General features: G+C 30.3%; 2 protein-coding genes across 5 annotated transcripts; one reads left to right on the forward strand and one right to left on the reverse strand.

Moving 5' to 3' along the window:
- Nucleotides 1–229: 229 nt before the first annotated feature.
- Nucleotides 230–1193, forward strand: LOC105133457 (probable calcium-binding protein CML45). Its single transcript, XM_011037469.1, has one exon. It carries the CDS (start codon nt 494–496, stop codon nt 1130–1132), a length of 639 nt encoding a protein of 212 aa, XP_011035771.1. The 5' UTR covers nt 230–493; the 3' UTR covers nt 1133–1193.
- A 6738-nt stretch (nt 1194–7931) lies between these two features.
- Nucleotides 7932–11664, reverse strand: EMB2744 (Pentatricopeptide repeat (PPR) superfamily protein). 4 transcript variants are annotated; one of them, XM_011037473.1, is made up of 4 exons: nt 9255–11664; nt 9090–9152; nt 8560–8654; nt 7932–8451 (listed from the first exon to the last, which is right to left on the reverse strand). In XM_011037473.1, the coding sequence occupies exon 1, from the start codon at nt 11490–11492 to the stop codon at nt 9369–9371; it is 2124 nt and encodes a 707-aa protein (XP_011035775.1). In that variant the 5' UTR covers nt 11493–11664; the 3' UTR covers nt 7932–8451; nt 8560–8654; nt 9090–9152; nt 9255–9368. The 4 variants fall into 4 exon arrangements, with proteins under 4 accessions (XP_011035775.1, XP_011035774.1, XP_011035773.1 ...); XM_011037472.1 differs by having other exon boundaries at nt 7932–8178; nt 8338–8451; nt 8560–9152; XM_011037471.1 differs by having other exon boundaries at nt 7932–8178; nt 8256–8451; nt 8560–9152.
- Nucleotides 11665–24139: the final 12475 nt, after the last annotated feature.

Raw genomic sequence — 24139 nt, forward strand, 5'->3', positions numbered from 1 at the left:
GACTAACCAAACTATATATTAAAAAAAAAAAACAAAACACAGACTAAATAATTATTTAGTCTATAATTCTTTCTACTAGTCAAACAAGGAGAGATGAAAATCAAGAAAATTCCTAGATCATGCCTATCAACATAGAAACAAACGAATAAAAAATAACCCCACTTTTCTCACAAAACATTACTGTTCAAATTTCCTTTTCCTTTTAATGCAGGAGCTTAGAAATTTCCCCCCAAGAATTGGACCTTTATGACCATTTCCTCGTGTTTTTTCTTCTTCCTTGTTTCTACGGCAACATACAAGCAGCTTCCCCTCCACCTCCTATGAAAGCGGAAGCTTTGATGCGTTCCCCTGCCGCCTCTATGTTGCGCCTCTATAAATAAACAATATAACACAACCACCCTCAAAGCAAACCATTCGTCATTTATTTTTTCTTGGGAGCTAGAGAATTAGCCTTCTACTTTCATTACTTGCAGCAATTGTTATTGCTCGAGCAATGGATGCTTGCCAACTAGTCAGCAGCTTAGTCATACTGCAAAAAGAATCATCAAACGCTAACCAACCCTTTTCTCCATTGCTTACAATGGTTCATCTTGTCCTGTCTGAATTGATTTTTAGTAGGTTCTGTAATCTTCAGAAGTTCTTAGCTAGATTTTGGTTCTTTCTCCAATCCCTACTAGGCCTCGGCAACTCAGAGCTTTGGGAAGATGATGATGGAAACCAAGACTCTGAGATATCAAAGCAAGCCCAGGAGTCTTGCTTTGACAACAAGAGATCAGACGAAAGGAGTATATGCAGAGAAGATGTGGAGATGGTGATGGAAAACTTGGGACTTTTTTGCAGCAGTGAAAGTGAGGAACTTAAGGAGTGGATGGGTTCTGATGAGATTTCGCAGCTGTTTGATGAGAAGGAGCCCAGCTTGGAGGAAGTAAAGGAAGCTTTCAATGTTTTTGACCACAACAGTGATGGTTTTGTTGATGCAAGTGAGTTGCAGAGAGTTTTCTACAAACTGGGATTGAAGGAAGGACTCGAGCTGGAGAAGTGCAGAAAGATTATCAGAACCTTTGATGAAAATGGAGATGGAAGAATAGATTTTAATGAATTTGTAAAGTTCATGGAGAATAGTTTTTGTTGAATGCAGCTTTGTGAATTATTAATAACACAGCAAAACCAGAATGCAGCATTTATTTTGATTTTATTCCTTCTTTAAATTATTTTTCCCTTTTCGTGTGTGTATTCAATTTGAATGTCTGGTTGCTCTATGGATACCTGCAAGGAAAAGCAGGAAAACTAAATTTTTTGAGAAGCGGAAGAGCTCAATTTTTTTAGCTATTGACAGTCTCAGATGCCTTGATCGAACAACTCATGGTCTTAGAAAAGTCAATGCTTTGAGGTCGAGAAATTTCTTTTATATATACTAACTTTAATTGATATAAACGACAAAATAAACTAAAAATAACCCGATTTATTTTTCAATTGCAGTCAACGCATTGACTTTTGCCCCAAATTTTAAAGTTACATATTAAAAGGTGCCTTTATATATATATATATATATATATATATATATATGGGCTCGAAATGAAACAAACCAAAACGAGTCAAATAAAAATATTAATTTTTTTTTATCAATATGAATAACTTTTAATTTATTTAATTAAATATATATATGTATATATAAAATTCTCAATTTATAATTAATTTTTTTGACTAGAATATTTTTTCCATTCACGATCAAATATAGTTCAAATAACTAGCATGGTTAAATATCAATTACACGTTGACCAATTAATACAATCACTTTCAACTAATCTGTCAGCTGAAAAAAGTAACAAAGGATGAAAATAATTTATTTTATTTTATTTTTTTAACTTAAATTAATTTTTTTAGTATTTTTAAATTGTTTTAATATGTTGTTATTAAAAATAATTTTTTAAAAATAAAATAATTAATTTTAATATATTATTAAATAAAAATATTTTAAAAAATAATTATTATATAATTATAGACACCTCCAAAATAAGGGGTTTATAAACAGCAGGGACCCCCCCTGCAAAAGAGATTGGTTCAACTTTGTTTCTTTAGCTACTATTTGCTATATATATATATATATATATAATTGTTGGCATTATGGAAAAAGTTAATATTTAATTGTAAAGTTGATACATTTAATGAAATAAAATGAAAATTATATGAATCAATAAATTATAAAAATAATTGTTAAGATTAAATAAATATTAAAACATAAAGTTAAAAAATAGATGAATATAAAAATATTTGATTTCATGACAGAAGAAGCTCATCAAAATTGAAAATTGTTGGTATTAGACAAGATTAATGAAATTATATTATAGAACTTTCATTGCTAAGTTCCAGAAGGTTCTCCTTCCTACTTTTAATCAAAGCATCACTTAATTCAAAGTAATACAAGATATTTTTTTTTTCCTAATATGCAACTTTCTGGGCATGATTTTTGATTCAAGTCTGGGCTGGGCTAAAGCTACGAGATTCTAAAGGTTATGTTTTTTATAATGTTAGATTGGAAAGATATTTTGACAATGCTACGTAGTTATTGTTTGGTATTTGTTATATTTTTTTAGATTGTTTAAGATTATTTTTTCTATTTAATTTGGAATTTTTTAAATTTTTTTACATATTGTTTTAGGAATTTTTTGTTCCTATTTTTTCTTAAAATTTTATTGCTTTTCCTTTATTTTTGGGTTCCTTGTTGGTTTAGATAAGTTTTTAAGTTTATTTAAGGAGTTGCAAATCTATTAAAAAGGATAGCTTGAACATAAAATATTCAGTAATAAAATTTTTGAATTAAAGTTCTTATGTGTGATCCTTTTTTTAAAATAATTCAGTGTTCTTGTGCTTGATATTTTTCTTGTGTTGCTTCTGCCTATATCAACTAGTATTAGAGCTCAATGATAACAGATTATTGGGTATTTATGTTGCAATCATGAATTATTTTGTTTGTTATGTGCCACTAAATAACCAAGGCTGGAAGAAGTCACATAACAAAACATATTCAGATAAGAATGGATGAAGAGGTTCTTTATTGAGATATAAACATTCAGGAGCTAATGATGGAAGACATGTAGAGATAAATGACATAATTGAAAAGAGATATTCAAGAATTGGTAATAAAACACATATAGAGGTATATTACAAATTTAACTTGTTTGTTGGTAGAGATAAGGAGCTCGAGAGATCATGAGAAGAGTGATTATAGATCCATGACTAGTTTGAAAACTCATTTAAAAAATATAAACAAAGGAGATAACTTCTTAATCGGGGTGAATATGATATTGAAACAAATATTTTTTATGATTCTAATTCTTATGTGTATTAGAATCAACTACTAAAATTTAATGAAAAAAAAATTTAAGATGTCATTGAGCTTGAAACTTTCAAAAAGCCTAAAAAATTAATAAATTGAAATATACAAGGATTCTCTCATTAAAGTGAAGAATTCCTTGATACTTCAAAAGAATGTTTTGGAGCTAATTTTGAAGATATTGATGTAATAAAAATTTCTAGTCATAGAGAAATAAATGGAATAACCTATTGTTTATTATTAATAATCAAGTGTTCAAAGTTGATGTTGAAGAATTTCAACGTTGATTTAATGTTGACAAAAAAGAAATGTTGCAAAAAGAAACAACTTAGTTGTTATTAAGGATGATAACATTATTCTAAATCTTGAGTTAGAGTTTGAGAGAGTTAGTACAAAAGTTGTTGCACATAGTTTTCAACATAATAATAAGATTAGTTCTATTGCCAAGGAGGATGAATATACTTGCATATATAATGTTTATGATAGAAGTATTGGGCATGTAAATGTTAAAAACTTTTTATTAGACATCTATGAAATAAAGGCAAAGAACAATTTGAACTTGAGGATAAATTTTTTCCAACCTTATAAGACTAATGTTAGAGATTTTTTTCCTCTAATATGTAGTCTATGTTAATGGAAATAATCTTTTATTTGATCATTAGATTATATTAAAATTTTGCAAGGAAATTATAAAGGCTTTGTTTTTTATATGGTTAAAATTTTGCAACAATCAAATGTTTGGAAAGACCTTTTAATAATGCCAAGAAGTTATTATTCGATATTTTTTATATTTTACTAGTTGATTTATGATTCTATTTTTTTTATTTGGTTTAGAACTCTTTTTTTTAGATTTAATTAGGATATTTTTTCCTATTTTATATAGGAATTTTATTACTCTTCCTTTATTTTTGGGTTTTTCTATTGGTTTAGATAAGTTTTTAAGTTTATTTAAGGAGTTGTAAACCTCATACAGAGACATATTACTTAAAAAGAAAATATCTAGCAATAAAATTTTAAATTAGAGTTTCTATATGATTCTTATTTAGCATAGTTTTGGGTTCTTGTGCTTACGTCTTTCTTGTATTACTTCTATAGATTTTCTCTTAATGTATAATTTTATGTTATTGAACATAATATTTAATCCAACAATTTAATTGGACTAAACTTTTACTATGAGATTCTAGAGGTATATAGTTAAAATTTTACAGCAATAGGAGATTATGAAGGCTTTTTGATGAGGTTTAGAATTTACTATTTAAGATTTGCTTTATCTTTCTAGTTAGTTTATGATTTTGTTTTCATATTCTTTTACAAGTCTTTTATTATTTTTCCAGATTTACTTGAAATTTTTTTTCGAGTTAGTTTAAGATTTTTATTGTTTTTTCTTTATGTCTGGTTTCCTTATTGGTTTAGGTTAGTTTTTAAGCTTATTTAAGAATATATAAACCTCATAGAGAGGTAGACTGAATGAATATAAAATACTTAATAATAAAATTTTGAATTAGAATTTATATGAGATATATTTTTTAACATAGTTCTTTATTCTTGTCTTTACTTTTTTTTTTTTTGTGTAGCTTCTATATATATCAATTAATCTAAGAACCCAACAATCCTAGGCTATTCCTTGTCAAGTATTGAAATCCTAGTTTATTTTGTTTTTTGTGTGCTATTTAATAATTATGGCCGGAAAAAGTTTATAGACGAGGAGATTTTCCTTTGAGAGATAAATGTTTAGGAGTTGATGATAAAAGACATACAAATGTTCAGGAGTTGATGATAAAAAACATACAGAGACATATTATAAAATTAACCCATCAGTTGGTAGAAATAAAAATCCAGGGAATTGAGAGAAATAGTGGTCATAGATTTATAACAAGTCTTGAAAACTTGTTTTAGAAGCATCTACTTAGAAGACAACTTCTTGATTGAGATGAGTATCATGAAGACTTCAATACTTCTATTTATAGTAAGATAAATATGAATTGTTATTCTCTTTTAATTTATGATGTTTATTTTAAAAATAATTTTTTTAATAACGGTCATAAACAATGACAGTAATAATAGTGTGATAATATCATTTATGATATACTTGTTAATACAATAAAAATTAAGTGTAAATAAAACATGTAAGGTATTCAAGAAACAAAAATTTTAAGACGAAGAGACTCAAGTTAATGTTTAAAATTATTATATACTTGAAGAGAAAAAATAAATGGGCTAAGAGTCTTGATTGAATATTCATGAAATCAAGACAAGAGTAATTTAAACTTGATGACGAATTCTTTTTGACTTAGGTAGATTGATGCCATAGATTTTTTTTAATGCATATTTTTATGTTATTAAGTACAATTCTTTATGCTATGTTTTTTTTCTAAATTATTTAGGATTTTTATTACTTTTTCTTTATTTTTGAATTTCCTTGTTGATTTAGATAAATTCTTAAATTTAGTTAAAGAGTTGTAAACCTTCTGAACAGCTAATTACTTGAACATAAAATATTCAATAATTAAATTTTAAATTAAAATTTATATGTGATCGTTTTTTATCATAACTTTATCTTTTCATGCTTGCTATTTTTCCTGTGTTGATTTAATTGGGCAATTTCTTTTAAACTTGAGGTTATTTACTTTGTCATACTCACTAGAAATAAGAAAAGAAGCATTCACTGTACCTTCAGGTTTCCTAGTGTCTTGGCCATGCTTTAAAGAGGACAGGAAGCCTCAGTAACAGCATTGCGACAAGGAAGAAAATTAGAGAAAGAAGAAGAACCCATCCATTATTAGAGTGTATAATCAAAGAATCAGAGTTACACAGACACCTTCATAACCGCCGGCTCCGAAACAAAGACGACGGATGAGTATGCAATTCCGCTTCATAAGGAGGCGGAGGAGCACCTTCATTTGTTAAAAACCAAGAAAGTTATACAAGGAAAACTGAGATGAATTCCAAGGAGACAGCTAGAAGGATTAGCCAGACAGCCATCGATCTAAACCTATGAGCAGGAATCTCTCCACGGCAACTACTTTAGACAGACAAAAGCGACCAGATAATGGCTTATGGATTACTGGCTGCAATAGGTGGGCTTGACTTTGACGGCTTAATAATATAATGGCTTAATCTTCATAATTTATTGAGGTTATAGTCATCTATAGCAGGCCATCCTGGATTGATTCCAGCACGGCCATAGAAAGCATTTTCCAAAAAAAAAAAAAAACAATGTTAATCCATGCTGACATTTTATACTTGTAACCCAAGTAATGAAATAAAAATAATTTCATTGAAAAAAATAATCAAGTTCAATATTTAACAATACAATGTTAAAGTTTGAAAATTAAAAAAATCAATTCTAAAAATGAATAAAAAACAATTAAAAAAATAAAAAATAAATTTAAAATAAAAATAAAATAAAAAATGATATAAAACCCTAATTCATGGTAAGCTGGTATTGCAAATATATGACCATGACCCTAAAGCCGAGTTATCATCATAAAAAGTAAAACAAAAAAATAAAATAAAAAAACTTATTTTTTAATATATTCAATGTTAAATAATGAAATCAAAGAATTAAATTAGAGAAAAAAAGACATAGAAAAGATCAATATGTTAAAATCTTATACTAGTGATTTAGGTAACAAGACTAAGATAATTGCATTGAAAAAAATTTCCGAAGCCTAATTATAAACTGATCAAATATTAAATTGTAAAATTAAAAAAATCAATTTAAAAAAAGTAACTAAGAAAAAAAACCTAAAAGAATAAGAGTGAAATCTAACATAAAAATTAAATTACTTCAAATAATAAAGGATGAAACTAAAATATTATTTTTAAATAACAATACAAAAAATAGGATCAAATCTTATATAAAGATCAAATAGAATAAAATACTAATGGATAAAATTAAAATAATAATAAAAAGATTAAACACAAATAAAAAACAATAAAAAAATTACAATTTAAATAAAAAAATGGAGGACAATCTTTAATTTTGGCTAGAATCACATGGTTTTTGAAAGGAAAAGAGCAAAAAAAATAAGAGAAAAAATCCCAACCATCACCAAACCATAACGAAAAGCCTTACACGCATTTTCTAATTGGATGTGCATCCAAAGGAGGAGCTAGAGAGGATTGTGGTTGACCATTTTTGATAATTGGGATGTGTCACATAAGCTATCTAAAGGGATGGACGCCTTCACTCTACTGTCGTATGCACCAATAATATTTTTTTTAAAAATAATTTATTAGAAGAACTAAGTACCCTAATCCCACATAATATTAACAATAATAATAATAATAATAATAATAATAATAATAACAACAACAACAAAAAGTATAAAAAAAATCCTTGGCATAAGCTATAGAATTTTTGCTTTTCAGAGTATCTAAGTAATTATACTATGCTAACAAAGATAAAAGATAAAAAATATCTCTGGCCTAATTAGTTAAACAATTTTAATTTTAAAAGGTATTTTATACATCATATCGTGTAAAAAAAAAGAAGAGACCAATCCACCTTCCGTCTAGTTGAAAAGACAATCCCTCATAAAAACAAGTTATATAGTTTTTGTTGTGGAGGATAAAATGATAATTGTACTGTCGGTATCACATATAAATTTTTGTTAATGAGAGACAATACGAGCAAGACAAACCTCAAACTATTTTTAGAACTACAATTTTCTTAAGAGAGAAAAATTCCATAGGAGGCTCCTCTCAAGAAATTATATTCTGGTTGATGGCTCTATAGCCTTTACAATGGCTCTATAGCCTTTACAATCTCTGAAGATGTATTGCATTGATTATAATAAGGTCGTCCAGCCCTGCATGCTCTTGTAATATAACGAGTCCAACTGAAATTCATAGTTCAACAATAGTTAATTTCTGGAAGAAATTGTCTTTGACATTGAACATGACTTCACATACTTACTGTCCCAGTATGTTGGTGTAAGAAAATCCAAAGTCAACATAAAAGGTATCTGTAACAGCCAACTGTTATTTCAACAACATGCCTGATCAGATATACTTCGAAGAATACAGTGGCTGTCCTTCCAGAAAGGCATCTGTTGAACATATTAAAGCTCTGTTTTAAACTTGCCCCCAGAATATCTCACACTTCCGAGAACCTTTATGTAAAAATACAAACATAATATCAATTTATTAGAATGAATAAAAGGGACTTTTACACAAATCATTTGTGTTTTTCGGGAAAAATAATAATAATAATGTTTTACCTCATCAATCATGTTGAAAATTATTTGCCAGTTCCACCAGCCGCAGCAGCAACCAATTGGAGATATTCTTCAGTTGCATAATAAACCATCTTGATCTGCTATATACAGTTACAACAAAAGCATCTAATAATACGCTAATATTTATCTAAAATATAGGAGGACAAAAACATGGCTTTCATAAAAGCAGACATGGATCTAGTTAAACAGGTTGCGCCATACTTCAAAATTCCATAAGTGGAAATATTACTTAAGAGCACTAACAAGAGTAAATCACGAAAAGAAACACTACAAAGAGAACGAAGTATTAGAAAGCAAATCATAAAGCATGACATGATTATGTTTAATCAATGTTAGTGCAAATCTACAGCATTGATTGAGGTGTAATCAACTTAATAAAATCTCATATCCAGTTCGGTTAGCAAGTTACTGAATTCTGATTCAATAATTTGTTGATGTACTTTCTGCCCCCATTTCATGTGAAGCCGTTTCTATAATTCAATCAGCATCGACATGTGTATTCTGGACCTTACCTTGAAGCTGTAGCAGTCCAGTTAGGTCATGTCAAGTCTATAACAAAGCATGAATTCCATGATCTGAATGTAACCAATGCATTCATAATCACCATTCACAGAAAAGGTAGCAAAAATGAAAAATTACCGACCCTTTTGGAGATACTATTCATTTGCACAACTTACCCATTATCGCTCTGGAAGGGCTTCTAACATGTTCAATATCCTTGAGCCACCATGGAGGCTGATCCCCAAGGCCACAACCACTGTATTATAAGTACATGCAATTTTTTTTAATTGTCACCAATAATCTAAGCAAGAACACCTCCCATCTTGAAAGTGATGGAAACGGTTGGCATCTCTAACAACTATCACTCTGTTTGTAACCTTTGAAATAAGTCTCACAGCTGAATGGCAATCATCACATATCCTAAGGTTCTTAATTACAAGGATGGATGCTTCTGATGGCAACTTCAGAAGTCCATAAGCTATGGCCAGCTTCTCACTGTGATAACTAAGATAATATTCCTTCTGTTCATCCTCTACATCATGCAGTACTGCACCAATATCTGGAGTATAACCCAGTGGCTTAATCATAGCTAAGAGTTCCTTTACTTTTTGATAAGTCTGACCATAATCTGGATGCTTATTGTCTTCCGAAGTAAATATATGGGTGACATTTCCAATCTCAATCCAGCTCACCCCAGGTTCCTTCTTAATCTTTTTGTCCCTCATCAACTTTCTAACCTTGACAACTCCATCCCATCTCTTTTCCTTGGCATAGATATTAGATAACAGTGTGTAAGTCCCCACATCATTAGGGTCCATCTCCAAGACAAATTCTGCAACCCACCTTCCTAAGCTGTAGTTCTGATGGACATGGCATGCATTAAGCAAAGTACGCCAGGCAACAACATCCCATTTAACTGGTGCAGTCCTCATAAAATTCCAGGCTTCATTAAGTTGTCCTGTCTTGCTTAGAAGGCTAACAATACAAGTATAGTGTTCCAATCCAGGTTGGACACCAAACTGTTTCATTAGGTGGTGCAGATAATAGAATCCCTCTTGCACCAGACCCAGATGGCCACAAGCAGAGAGAACCCCAGTAAAAGTGACATAGTTAGGATGCTCTTCTGAAGCCAACATGTCTTGAAACACAAGAAGAGCTTTCTTTCCAAGCCCATGGTGTGAGAAGCCACATATCATTGCATTCCAAGTAATGATGTCACGGTGCATCATATCTGAAAATACTTTCTTAGCTGCCTCAATGTCGCCACTCTTTGCATACATATTTATTAAAGCATTTCCAACCATAACATGGTGCTTAAAGCCCGACTTATCACTGTGTCCATGTAATAAAGATCCATTTCTTCGTGCAGACAGGCCAGCACAAGAATTAAACAAGACAGCATATGTAAATTCATTTGATTTTACATTTTCCTGCTCCATTTTTGAAAATAAATTCAGTGCTTCTTCAAAGCAACCATTTTGAAAGTAAGAAGCCATGACCGCTGTCCATAACACAACATTCCGACTTTGCAAACCATCAAAGACCCCCATTGCCATCAAACTCTTCCCACATTTCCCGTACATATTTATGATTGCACTGCTAACATATGCATCACATTCAACATCACTCGTCAACATCTTGCCATGAACATGCAAACCCATTCTCAAATCTTTAAGAGAAGCACAAAGACTAAAAGCATTAACAAAAGTAACCTTATCCCACTTAACAGACTCGCTGACCATACTCCTCAGGACCTCCAAACCCTCCCTCAAATACCCATTTTCCACAAGTCTACTCAAAATCGAATTATAAGCAACAATATCATTTACAGGCACTTCATTCCAAACCCCCATTGCATCTTGAACAATCGAACATTTAGAATACATAGATACAAGAGCATTCCTCACATAATTATGAAACGAGAACCCAGTCTTTAACAAAAGCCCGTGACATTGCCTACCCTCCTCAACTCTCCCACGATCACAACAAGAAGATATCGCAATTGCGAATATATACTCATTCGGGCTAACATTACCCTCCGAAATCATATCTTTCAACAACCTAATCACTTTCAAAGAAAACCCATTGAGTAAATACCCAGTCATCAAAGCACTCCAAGAAACCACATTTCTTTCAGGCATTCTATCAAACAAGTTGTGGGCAATGGAGACCTGATTAACTTTTGCATAGAAATTTATTAAGGAATTAACTTCAATTATGCTGTTTTCTGTGGCTTGGGAAGTTACGATCAAATGGGAATGGATTGTTGTACCAACCTTGAGGTTTTTAGTATCAGCTGACAGTTTTAAGAGCTTAATGAGGTCTAGAGGAGAGGAGGGCGTGACAGCATTTGGTCTGAGTAGAAATGGCGCGTGCCGGAATGGCACATAAGCCTTTCTTTGTGCCTTTAGCATTAGATTTGATTAGGTTTTGCAGCAATCGCAAGGTGGGTCTTCTAACTTCTAGTTGTCTCCAATGTCATCCTAAGGCCTTATGTTTGAAAGTGCAGGGCTTCTCCCTTTCTGTTTTGTAAGAAGGAAGAAGATTGGTTAACAACATATTGTCAATACATAAATTTTGACAACATTGCGGGAACACAAAATCAATATGTTAGTTCAATTTGCTTACGGATGCCCTATTTATCATCATGGTCCTTTTGTTTATTAGGGTGAGTTTTCAACTTGTTTCTAATTGAATATTTACACTTTTTTTAAGTTTCTAATTATTGAAAAATTATCAATCAAATTATTTGCTTACAATCCATTAGTTAATTGTTGATTTTTATTAATTATTCTTCTAGCATCTTTATAAAAATCTTATTCGATTAAAGGGGTATTTGAGGATATGGTTGTAGTTATTTTTTAAAGTGTTTTTTTACTTGGAAATACATCAAAATGATTTTTTAAAAAAAAATTATTTTTGATATCAGCATATTAAAATGATATAAAAATATATATAAAAAAATAATTTGAAGTAATAAAAAATAAAATTTTTTTAATTAAAAAATACTTTTAAAATATAAAAACTAACGAGGATAAAAAAAACAACATCAGAATAGAAACTTTTAGCATTTTGGTTAGTACCAAATATTAAACCAATCCACCTTTAACATTTATTTTGGATTTGATTATAATTAAAACTTTTTTTTTAAATTTAGTGGGTGTGATTTTGTTTCATTATGCAAAGAATCCTGATAGGATTAAAACTTAACTATTTATTTGTTTAAATGATGTTATATGTTCATGTGAGCTATTATGTATTATGAAATGATGTTCAAAATCCAAGATATATAAATAAAAGGTTATTTAGTGTTTTAGATAACAGTTAATCCATATATTCATGTACTTGGACTTCTTCTTCTTCTAACTATTTGCCACTCCTATGCTTATCGAGCTCAGGGGAACTTGATATCCATGGTGTAAATTGACATGATAGGTGGACCACCTTATTTTTACATTGTCTATATAGTTGCCTAAAATAACCACTTTGTATTCGAGGGTTACAAGGGTGTGTATGCTTCTTGGTATAACTTGATGATCTCTGAGGTTGAGGATTCTTCACTAGTTCATTTTTTTCGCATCCTTCTGGATAATTTAATCATCCACAGACACTAGATAGGGTCTGCTATTGTGGAGGTGAGTGTAAAGATGCAATAATTTGCTGAAGAGGAGTTATAATTAGTGGTGATAGATTTTCTCTTGCTTATTGATTTCCTAGAATTGCATTGGTGAGGAGCTGTATCTATTCCATCAATTATTGAAGAATTAGGTGTGTGGAAGTTAGAGTATCTACTTTGATAGGAAAATCAGTAACTCATTCTATTCTAGGAGAGTCTTAATTATCTACCATCGATGATAGTAATTAGGGAAAACAATATAACAATAAAGCTATTTATGACTTTTTGTATATGTTCCTCACAAATAACGTCATTATTTGTGAATCATTGTGAGCTTGAAAGGGATAGGCATTTTATGAATGTAAACCTCTAATATTCATCACATCTATTCACTAGGTCCATGACATTCAGGAGTATGGTTGGCTAGTAAAATCTTGCTTATGTCACCTGAGCTATAAGAGCTTCAGAGCTCGTATGTAAGCCATATATGCCTTTATATATTTCTTGCAAGACATAAGAGCTTTTTTGTGGGGATAGACATTTTAATAATGGAGCTGAGGTAGATCTTTTATATAAGATATCATCAATCATGTAATACCTTGATGTGTGTTCTATCATCCGAATAACTTTTTTTTTGTTTAATAACTCCTCTATTTGTAAATAATTTCTAATAAGGATTCTCTAGTCATCAACTATATTAATAGGGACAGCTACCCGTTCATCTTCACTAACACTTGGCATTTCCAAGACTTCTATCCAAACGTCAACACATAATTGAATTTGGCATTTCTTCTCACACCATGTTTTGCAAAGTTATCAACCATATGATTAGACTTATATAAAATATGATAGAAAGATAACGAGCCTAACTGTGAGGAGAAACAAGATGCTAGAATAAAAAGTTTATGAAATCTCCATGGTCTAATAAATAGCTTAACATAATCCAGTTTCAAAGATGAAATTTCTACGAAAAAACATCAAGTGTATAAGATAATTCAAGAGCTTTAATTATAACATGCAATTCAACCTCATTTGAGTCTTTAATTCCTACAAGAGCAGAGAAAAACCCCATCACAAGGCTATTATGATCATGAAAAACCCCACAAATACCAACAAGATTAGGTTTTCCAATAAAAAAGCCATCAATATTCTACTTAAATATATATGGTTCAAGAGGATACCATGAAATAAGGGGATCTAGAACACTTGGTATTTAACCAACATTGCAATCCTTTAGCTAAAATTAATAAATCGAAGACATAATAAAAAAATTCTAAAAAAAGGCATTGATCCAAACATACAGTATAATTAAGATAAGAAGAAAGATGGTATCATAATCAAGCTACCTATTATTGAAGAAAAAATCATTTATAGTAAGCTAAAAACACTATAAGATTGCAAATAACAACATAAATCATATATATATATATATATATATATATATATAAAACTTCTCATAGATAAGATGTTCCCACCAATAAACAAATATTTCCCAAATATGTCAATGATTATAACAACGTATAAGAAGATGCTTAATAGTTTCCTTAAAGCCCAAACATAAAAGACAATTAGCATCTCTTGCATTAAGCATACCTTCCATTGGTTCATATAGAATCCATATCTTATATGTATAAAAAATACATTCTTTTTGCTAAGTGTATATAATAAAATAGAGTGAAAGAGTCCACCCTGACACCAAAGAGGTACTAACTAACAACTGAGTCTTCTTCGAACCGTAGGAGATAGTTGCCCATCATATGACTTACCAACTCCACTTGCCTTTATTGGAGGCTCTGATAAAGACATCTCTAGTATTAATTTTGTCAAAAATGGTCATTCAATAAAAAATTTCAACCTTAGAAAGAACCAATCCTTTTCATATACCATTGAAAGAATTATATAGATTAATATGAATTGAAGGTGATAGCAAACCACAAGTGGATTTTACTAAATAAACCCCATTAGAATTAGGTTTCCAGATTAGTTTATCATTAACTTCACAGTCTAATATAACACAAGATAGTTTATTGAATAGAACTTTAAAAGCCTTAGTTTTTCTTTCTTTTAGAACTCTTCTCCATCTAAAATTTCATATCCAAGAGAAGCCATCCCACATTCCTATATTAGCAATAAAGGAGATCTAATCTTTTGAAAGACTAAAAAGTTCAAGAAAATAGATACATGACAAGAATCCCCTAGTAATGCATCATGCTAGGAATTAATATCCATGCTATTCCCAACCAAAACACAAACTTTTTTGTTTATAATATTTTGAAGCTTACCATCCTTATAACAAATCTTGATGATTATAAACCATGTACTTCCACTGGAATTAACATTAACATTAGGCAAATGTGAAATAGCTTTCTAATTGTGTAAATTGCATATGGTATTCTTCCATAAACTTGAATATGAGCATTAGCATCTCCAAAACCATATGATTAACAAAGGTTTTTTTTTTTTGGGTTAAGAATGGAACTAATACCACTTCCTCCTAGCATTTTTTTGGAAGAACAATTGAGGTCCATTGAACATTATATAATTTATTTCTTCCCTCCTCTCCTGATTTGATTTGATTTTTAATTTTAGTATCTACAATGATTGAAATGGGGTATAAAAAGAGATCTTAAATATGAAGGTTATTTAGCACTAATTTGATCAAATAAACCTTCACACCAATACATAAAAGATGCCATTTCCAAGCAGCCAATCTGCTACTAATTTTAGTGACAATAAGCTTTTGATATTATAATAGAGGATAATGAAGCTCTAGCAAGCAATCCTAATTACTTAAATGACAGTATTTCCTTCCAACATATGAAGTTATTTGTAGTGAAGGAAACAACATCATTATTAATTCCAATTCCAATTATAGAGCTTTTATAGAAATTTACCTTCAAGCTAGAAATCAATTCGAAACATGAAAGGATTCTTTTAATGTTTTGAAGAAAGGAGAAATTATATGAACTGAATATGAAAGTGTCATTTGCAAACTAAAGATGAGTGATGTTCATTTAATCCTAACTAAACCTGATACCTTAAGTGAAGCCTAAATCATAACCTTTCTTGAGCATTTTGCTACGTCTCTCTACTACAATGTTGAATATAAATGGTGATAAAGAATCACATTACCTAAGCCGAGAACTATAGAGTTGGAAATTCATTTATAAAAAATTAAAACTTTAGCAGCTGAGATATATTATGGAATCCATTCTCTCCAATGAGAACTAAATCCCATACAATTAGATATTTTTAAATCATAAAATCAAAAGCTTTATGAAAGTCAAGTTTATTAACAATAAGAGCACTATCTAGGATTTGTTTGCCCTTGATGAAGACATTTGAGCAATCACTAATAATTTCAAGTATATCACTCTTTAGTCGGATAGCTAACACCTTTAAAATGACTCTGTAGAGGCTTCCAATAAAACTGATAGGTATGAAATCTTTAAGATCATTAAAGCCAATCACCTTAGGGATTAAGGTAATAAATGAGCTATTAATACCATGAGGGAGAACATGTAAAATATAGAAATCATCAACCATGTTAAGAATATCACTAATGATTATGTCCCAAGCTTTTTTAATGAAGAAGAAGCTAAAACCATCATGATAAAAATTAAAGATGGCAAAAGTTTTTGGAAGTTTAATTTTGAGTAAGATGTTCTATTCTATTTTTGAAGAGAGTAAAAACCTTTGAAGAATCTAGCAACTTCAAACTTTACCTCAGAAGGCTTGAGGAAAGTCCTTTCATCGACCAAAATAGAAAGAATAACATTCATTTTCTTTCTTATCGTAACAAAAATATGAAAAAACCAAGTATTTCTATCACCAAGGTTGCACCATTATATTCTTGATTTATGTTGCTAAAGAGATTCATGCATTTGATATGAGGTATGTAGTTCATTACTAACTTGATTGCTTTTAAATGTCCACTAGAATACAAATCCCATTATCCTTAATACTTTTAAAATTATCAACTTCTAACTTCAATGCTTTGATTTTCTTATTAATATTTACAACTCTATCATTATTCCATTATCTCAAACCTTCTTTAAGGACTTTGATACAATACTAAAAATTCAACAAATACCAACGACATTATCGACAGACTTTTTCTATCAGTATTTTATGGTGAATTTACCAATCAAATTAATTTTCTTATTAAAACCATTGGTATATACCAACATAAATATTTTATTGGTATATACTGAGAGAATCCCAAATGGAATATAAATATTTAAAAAAAAAAACAAAGAAGTGCAATGACGTGGAAGTTTTTGTGAGCAATTTTACTGATGAAATTACATAGGTATTTAAACTAGGATGTCCATACAGTGATGTGTCCACTTCACTGATAGAATTGTTGATGGATTCATAGACATAAATATTCTATAAGTGATTCCTTTTGTAAAAGTTAATATATGACTTGACCATTGACCCTCCCCTCCCTTATTTTTCCTTCTTTTTCCTCTACCCCTGCATCTAAACAAACTGCCCCCCACCCCTAACTACAAACAACCCCCCCTAAAATATCCTTCTCTTCTCAACACAAGTCATCATTCTTTAACTTTTATAGTCACAGTGTCCGTATTCTAATTTATTGCTGATTTTTTTTTTAGTAAGTAAATTTATCTTTTTTAATTTTAACATTAAAATGTCAACTATATTATTATTGAATATTTTTTTAGTATATGTATTTTGTTTAGGTGTTTACTTGTTGTATTGTTTTTTCTCAAACAAACTTGTAGTATGGATTTATAATTTTATACTTGTTATGGTTTATTTTAGATTTTATAAAATTATATTTGTTTGTAAATTGTTGAAACTTTTGTTGAATTATCGACTTAGGGATCTTGTGATTAAATAAATAATAACTTGTTTAACGAGATTATTTTAATTTTTATCAATTTTATTGCTGAGTTATAATTTTTATAAATTAATGTTTATAAATTTGTATAGACGTAAATAATTGATAATGAATATTTAAGAGAATGTTTAGGAACTTGGTGCACACCGCTTTCCTAAAAAAATTAATTTTTTGGGTATATTTTGGATCGTTTTGATGTGTTGATCTCAAAAATATATTTTTTTTAAAATAAAAATACATCATTTTAATGCATTTTAGCATTAAAAAAAAAGCAACCGCAACCACACTTCTAAACAGGCTCTAAGAGAAGTTTGAAAGTAAATTGGATAATCTTGAGCTAAACCAATATTTTTGCAAATTTATTTACTTAACGTAATTAATTAATACATGTTGTCATTATTATTTTATAGAGGTTTGATAAAAGTCATGGATGATCATTCATGGATGTATTGAGATTCACCTCAAGGATTGTAGAGGATGAATTATTGTAATGGGGTTCAGGGTTTTATTAATTTTACAACAACTACTTCAAGAAATTTTAGTGGAGGCGGTATTAGGTATCCATGCAGAAGGTATAAAAATAAAAAGTTTCTGCATCTAGATGTTTAATGATGCATCTTCGATACAAAGGGTTTATGGAGGATTACCCGTGTTGGTATGCATATGGAGAACTATTTATTCGTAATGAAAGTATGGTAAAAAAGATGATTGGGTCAACTTCTAGTGTTAATAACATGCATGGAGTTGTAAATGACAACAATAATTCTTATAGGAAGATGGTTATGCATACAATGAGAATGAATTAAGGTAATGTCAGTCAATGTTCAATCATAGAAGAATAACCTAATACAGACGTAGCCAGGTTTTTTGATTTATTAAAAGATTCTAATGACCATGTAGGGATTACTGCAAAAATCACAGTAAATTATATGTCATTGCATAGATGTTCATTATCAAGTTAGATTATGGGTTGAGTGAGGCAGTTTATGACAAAATTATTGAATAGGCAACAAGCATTTTGCCTGAAGAGAATAGGCTGAAAGAGAACTTCTATGTTATTAAATCTATGATGAAACCCCTCAGTATAGGATATCAAAAAAATTAATATGTGTCCTAACTTCTGCATGCTATACTACCTTAAAAATGCTAAGCTAACTGAGTGCATGATATATGAGCATTTTTGTTACAAACCTAAAACTAGCATGGGAAAGACTTTCATGGCATATAGAAAACTTAGATACTTCCCAATCACACCTAGACTGCAGGGGTTATTTATGTCACCAAAGACTATTGAGTACATGACATGACACCAATTACATGATATGGTGGATGGAGTGATGCATCCTTCTAATGGTAAAGCATGAAAACACTTTAACAATATGCATCCTTATTTTTTAGCTGAATCAAAAAATGTACATCTTGGGCTATGTATAAACGGATTTAACCCATTCGAGTTATTTGCTACTTCTTATTCTTGTTGGCGGGTTATACTTATAGTTTACAACTTGCAATCAGGGATGTGTATAAGGTCAGAGTTCATGTTTTTATCTTTGGTCATATCCGGTCCTAACAGTCTGGAGTTGTTTTGTAATAGTTAAAATATAGAATTAGTTTTTGATAGGTCACGAGTCGCAAAGCCTGGAACAAGCTTCGCCTTAGGAAAAAAATACATAACTACTAGTTTATCAATGGCTTAAAAGTCTATGTTTTCCTGATAGACATGCCTCAAACATATCAAAGTTGGTTAATCTGAAGAAATGCAAATTGTATGAAATGAAAAGCCATGATTGTCACGTGTTTATACAAACACTTATTCCATTAGCTTATTGTGATTTGTTGCCAAAGAAGATATGGGATGCACTCATGGAGATGAGTTATTTCTTTATAGATATATACTCCAGTAAGGCTGCACACATCATATTAAGAGGCTTGAAATGAATATTATCGAGACAATATGCAAACTTGAGATGATATTTCCTTTATCATTTTTTGACTCGATGAAGTATTTACCCATACATTTACCATATGAGGCAAAAGTTGGAGGCCCAATTCAGTAAAGATGGATATATATATATATATATATATATATAGTTGAGAGGTTAGATATTATAGATGTAATGCAATTAATAATGTATTTTTATCGTTTTTATTAATTAATTATTTGTGTAATTTTATGCATCTACTTGTTTAATCTTAAAAAAAGATTAAGAATAAAGTGCATGTTGAGGTTCCGATATGTGAGGCCTATTGTCAAGAAAATCTCAACATTACCTCATACTATTTCAAAACTTATTTGAGAATAAGAATCAACTGCGTTCCACGATATGATGATGGAGGTGAAATGCCTTTGAGTGAGAACTTGTCAATATTCTTTGATTCTAGATGATCTATACCTAAAAATGCTATAAGGGAAAGATATTTGTTTGAAATAAAGTTTAAACAAGCACAAAATTATGTGCTATAGTATGATGAATCGAGACCTTTTATTCAGTAAGTATATATACTACTTAAACTTTGTTATAAATGGACTATTTATTTATATAACATCACAAACTTATACAATTTTGAAAACCTTGTGGGCAATATTGATAAAATTTACTCTCTAAAACTTATAGCTGACCGAATCTCAAATCTTTTGATTATAAGATGAACAATTTATCATGTGGTTCAAAACACATATAAGTACTATCACAAACTCATTATCTATCATGGTGCTTAATTTTATTACATAATTCTTATTTACTATTCATTATTATACTTGATGTGCAAGATTTATCAAATGAGAAAGAATGCTAGTGTTTCATTATCTTTGCTAAGCATGGGTCCTGAAAGAAAAGTGAGATGTTACAATAAGCATTTTATCCATGGATATGTGTTTTATATTGAAGAATACAAGCGTGGAAGAAAAACATATAATAATGGTGTTTGTGTTAAGGGATCGACTTATAACAAGTCTGAAGTTGATTATTATGGTAAATTAAAAGAGGTTATTGAATTTGTATAGATTATATCTTATATATAGGATTTTTTTCTCTATTTTATAATTAAAAACATTATATTATGACATTGAAAATGAGATGAAATTGAATAATCTAAAATATATGGTATAAATAAAATAAAATCAACTAGTTTGTGACATATATCTTGTCAACATTTGCAAGTTTGAATAATTTGGGTAGTCTCTAGTATAGGGAAAGTGTTGTCGAGTTTTTCTTTTAAATCAAATTTGATTATGTAATTATTCATCTATTTTGTCATTAACTCATATAAAATTCATTCATGGATGTAAGTTGCATGACTTTTGGTATGAGGCGCAAAAAAAAAAAAAACAAAAAAAAAATGCTAGAGATAATGATCTATAAGGCTAAAATGACATGGCGGTTTAGAGGGATTTTAGGTCGCCAAATATCTTGGAGGATATATGGGTACAATATATCCAACATGTGATATTTGAGCGGTTCACACAACGTTAATATTCCGGTGTTGAGAACCAAAATAGACAAATTCACAGTTCGATTACCATACACATTAGCGGTTTTGTTATGTTCATTGCATATACGAAGCAAATGGTAAAATTAATTAGTTGTTATTTATAAATATATTTAATTTGTAATTTTTTTCTTACAGGCTATGTCTCTTGAATGTGAGTCAAGCCTAATAGAGTTTTTTTGTAAAGATGCACATATGGAGTGAATACTAGTAAAAAAGGATGCACAATTCATTGATAACCGCGTTTAATACTTCGTAGTATGTTCGTTCAACCATTTTCTTTTATAAGTTAATTTTTTTTTTAATTGAATTTGATGATTTCCTTTTTAATTTTTAGGAGATATTTAATAGCCGGTTGAGGGAGAGATACGAAGACTATCTTTCAACCCACCTGGATTTCATCTGGATTTATGGATAGAGACAGGATCTTCTGGCGAACTCGATAAAAATCAAGTGTAAGAACTCTTCAACACTACAGATGAGAACTTGGTGGCCCATAATGTCTCCATTGTTGGAAGCTCTCAATCTATTAAGCACTCAGTCTTAGAAGTTCGTGACCTTGCAACAACACAGGGCTTATCTCATTGAAAAATATGAGCGACTCTCAGCGGCAGATTATGAACAACTCCGCCAAATGATCATAGATATGAGTGATACGTGTGTGCCCTCTTTTTGATCGTATGATTCAGGGAATAACCAGCCTCCTCTTTCAGCGCCATCATTATTCTAGTTTAATTTTATTTGTACAAACAAAATTGTAATGAATATTTGGATTTTATATTATTCAATTTTATGTTTACATATTTCAATTTTATACAATTTTTTTAATTATTTTCCTTTTTATTCTATATAGTTTTATATTAATTATTCTATACAATTTTATTTTTTAAAATATTTTTTAATTATCATGGATGGAATTACAGATATAATAAATCTGTTGGTATTTTATAGTGAGTTGGAAAAAATTTACTACATATACCACAATCATCCACAAAAAATAGACATAATTAATTTGTTGATATATTTTAGAGAGTCGGGAAAAAAAATCACTGCATATGCCACTATCACCAATAGAAATATACCAACATAATTATTCCATCGGTGAATTTTCAGTAGAAAAAGATTTTTTATGCTATTTTTCATTTATAAAACCATTGATTTATAATATTTTTTACCAATAAAATTAGTGATAAATGATGGAATTTTCGACAAATGGTACATTGATAAATGTATTATGTTGGTGAATTACTCTGTAAAACTTTTACTGATGGAATGGTAATCTCGTACCAACAAAAAAATTATATCGGTAAAACTATAAAATATTATAGTAATAGCTTTCATAACTTTTCCACCACCACTCACACATTCCATAGTTGACCCCTGGAAATCTTGGATCACTCTCTTAAAGTCAGATCTCATCCGCCAACAATTTATGAATCTGAAAGGCTTAGGTCTCCAATTTGTTTTATCCAACGTCAAATGAACGGGCCTATGGTGTAAAACATATATGGCAAGACCACATAAAGAGAAGGAAAGGAGTTTGTTCAGCCATTTAGGAGATACAAAAGCTCTATCAATACGACTAGCTGAGCTGCCCCTAAACCATGTGAATCATTGACCATTAAAGCTAATTCAAGAAAATCACAAGCATTTAGACAATCCCTGAAAGCTTTCAGTAGTTCCACCTCTGCGATAAGAAGGAAAAATAGTTTCGTTAAAATTTCCTACAAGACACCACCATGGTTTAGTAATACTGGCTTTAACTTCCACAAAATGATTCCTTAATTCTTTCATAAGAGAGCTGTCGTTGAACGCATACACCACTGAAACTACACGATCAAAAATCATACTGCACAGACTTTCCTTCAACATGAATTACATTGCTATTCATAGTCACAACCATATTCTGAACAATCATTAAGGGCACCAACGTTCTTTCGCACCATCATTGGGGTGCATCTAGATCAAGGACGAAGTTTAAAATTCTCCGATAAATAAGTCCAATCCATCAAAGATTTGATATATTTTGACACATTTGAAGTTTTTCAATAAACTTCTCCGCAGCCGAAACCCAAACCTGGCTAAATTGTCAAGTGAGCTGCATTGTACATTAATTGAAGGTTCTCTGGTGACCGAGACTATTAAAATTATTATGGAAATAGTTAGCAATGGAAGTAATAATTTGCACGTAGATGTTCATCCATATCCGTAGTGGGGGAGGAAGGAATGGGACATTCTGAGTGCATGTTGCTCATATGGTGCAGTAGTGGCGTCGAAGCCACCAGGAAAAAAAATAGTGCTTAGGTTCCACTGGTGTTCAAAATGAGTGGTATATATGAATTTTTCTTTGTAATAGTTGGCCACTCTATTATCAAATATATATTTAACTTACTTTGCAGACCTTTCCTGTGCCTGGACAAAATGGAAAGGATAAAAAAAGATTGTTGGTTGGTAGCTTAACACGACTTGCATCAATGGCATTACTGTAACCATGTCATAAATTTTAAAAACAAAAATTGCTGGGGGATTTATTAGATTAATACATATCATGAGATGAATTTTATTATAGAAAACGTTTTGGTGATGAATATCACCTATATATATATATTGAAAAAAAAAAACCCAACTTCAATTCAAGTGTGGTCCCTGTGAAACATTCCGATCAAAGCATAAATTAACAACTATATCAATAAATATTTTCATACATGTATCTTAAGGCATCATTTTTCTAAGAGAAATCTTAATTATAATAAGCAATTGTTTCCATATGCTTCTTCTACACACTGAGATTTCACTCGATTGCCATGCGGAAAGGAATATGTCATGCAATAATAATGTTGTTGATAAATAATAGACTCAACCATTCATTGTTATGGAAATCCTTTGGTTGTCTGAAACTGGCCCCTCCTCTCACGGAAGTGAAGTGGCTGAAGGTGGTGCGAAATTAAATGGATTAACACCATTTTAGTGGATGGGTAAGCGCAACAATTTTAGTGATTTACAGAACATCAGGCATACATGCAATCACTAAATCAGTATACAAATAATACTTGCAGACTATGTATGATCCAGGCATGCATTTCCAG

The sequence above is a fragment of the Populus euphratica genome, unplaced genomic scaffold (assembly GCF_000495115.2).
Source record: "Populus euphratica unplaced genomic scaffold, PopEup_1.0 scaffold129.1, whole genome shotgun sequence".
Lineage (NCBI taxonomy): Eukaryota > Viridiplantae > Streptophyta > Magnoliopsida > Malpighiales > Salicaceae > Populus > Populus euphratica.

Excerpts from the sequence above, each read along its gene's own strand:
- EMB2744 (XM_011037473.1), bottom strand. The coding sequence starts at position 11,492 with ATGCTAAAGGCACAAAGAAAGGCTTATGTGCCATTCCGGCACGCGCCA.
- LOC105133457 (XM_011037469.1), top strand. The coding sequence starts at position 494 with ATGGATGCTTGCCAACTAGTCAGCAGCTTAGTCATACTGCAAAAAGAA.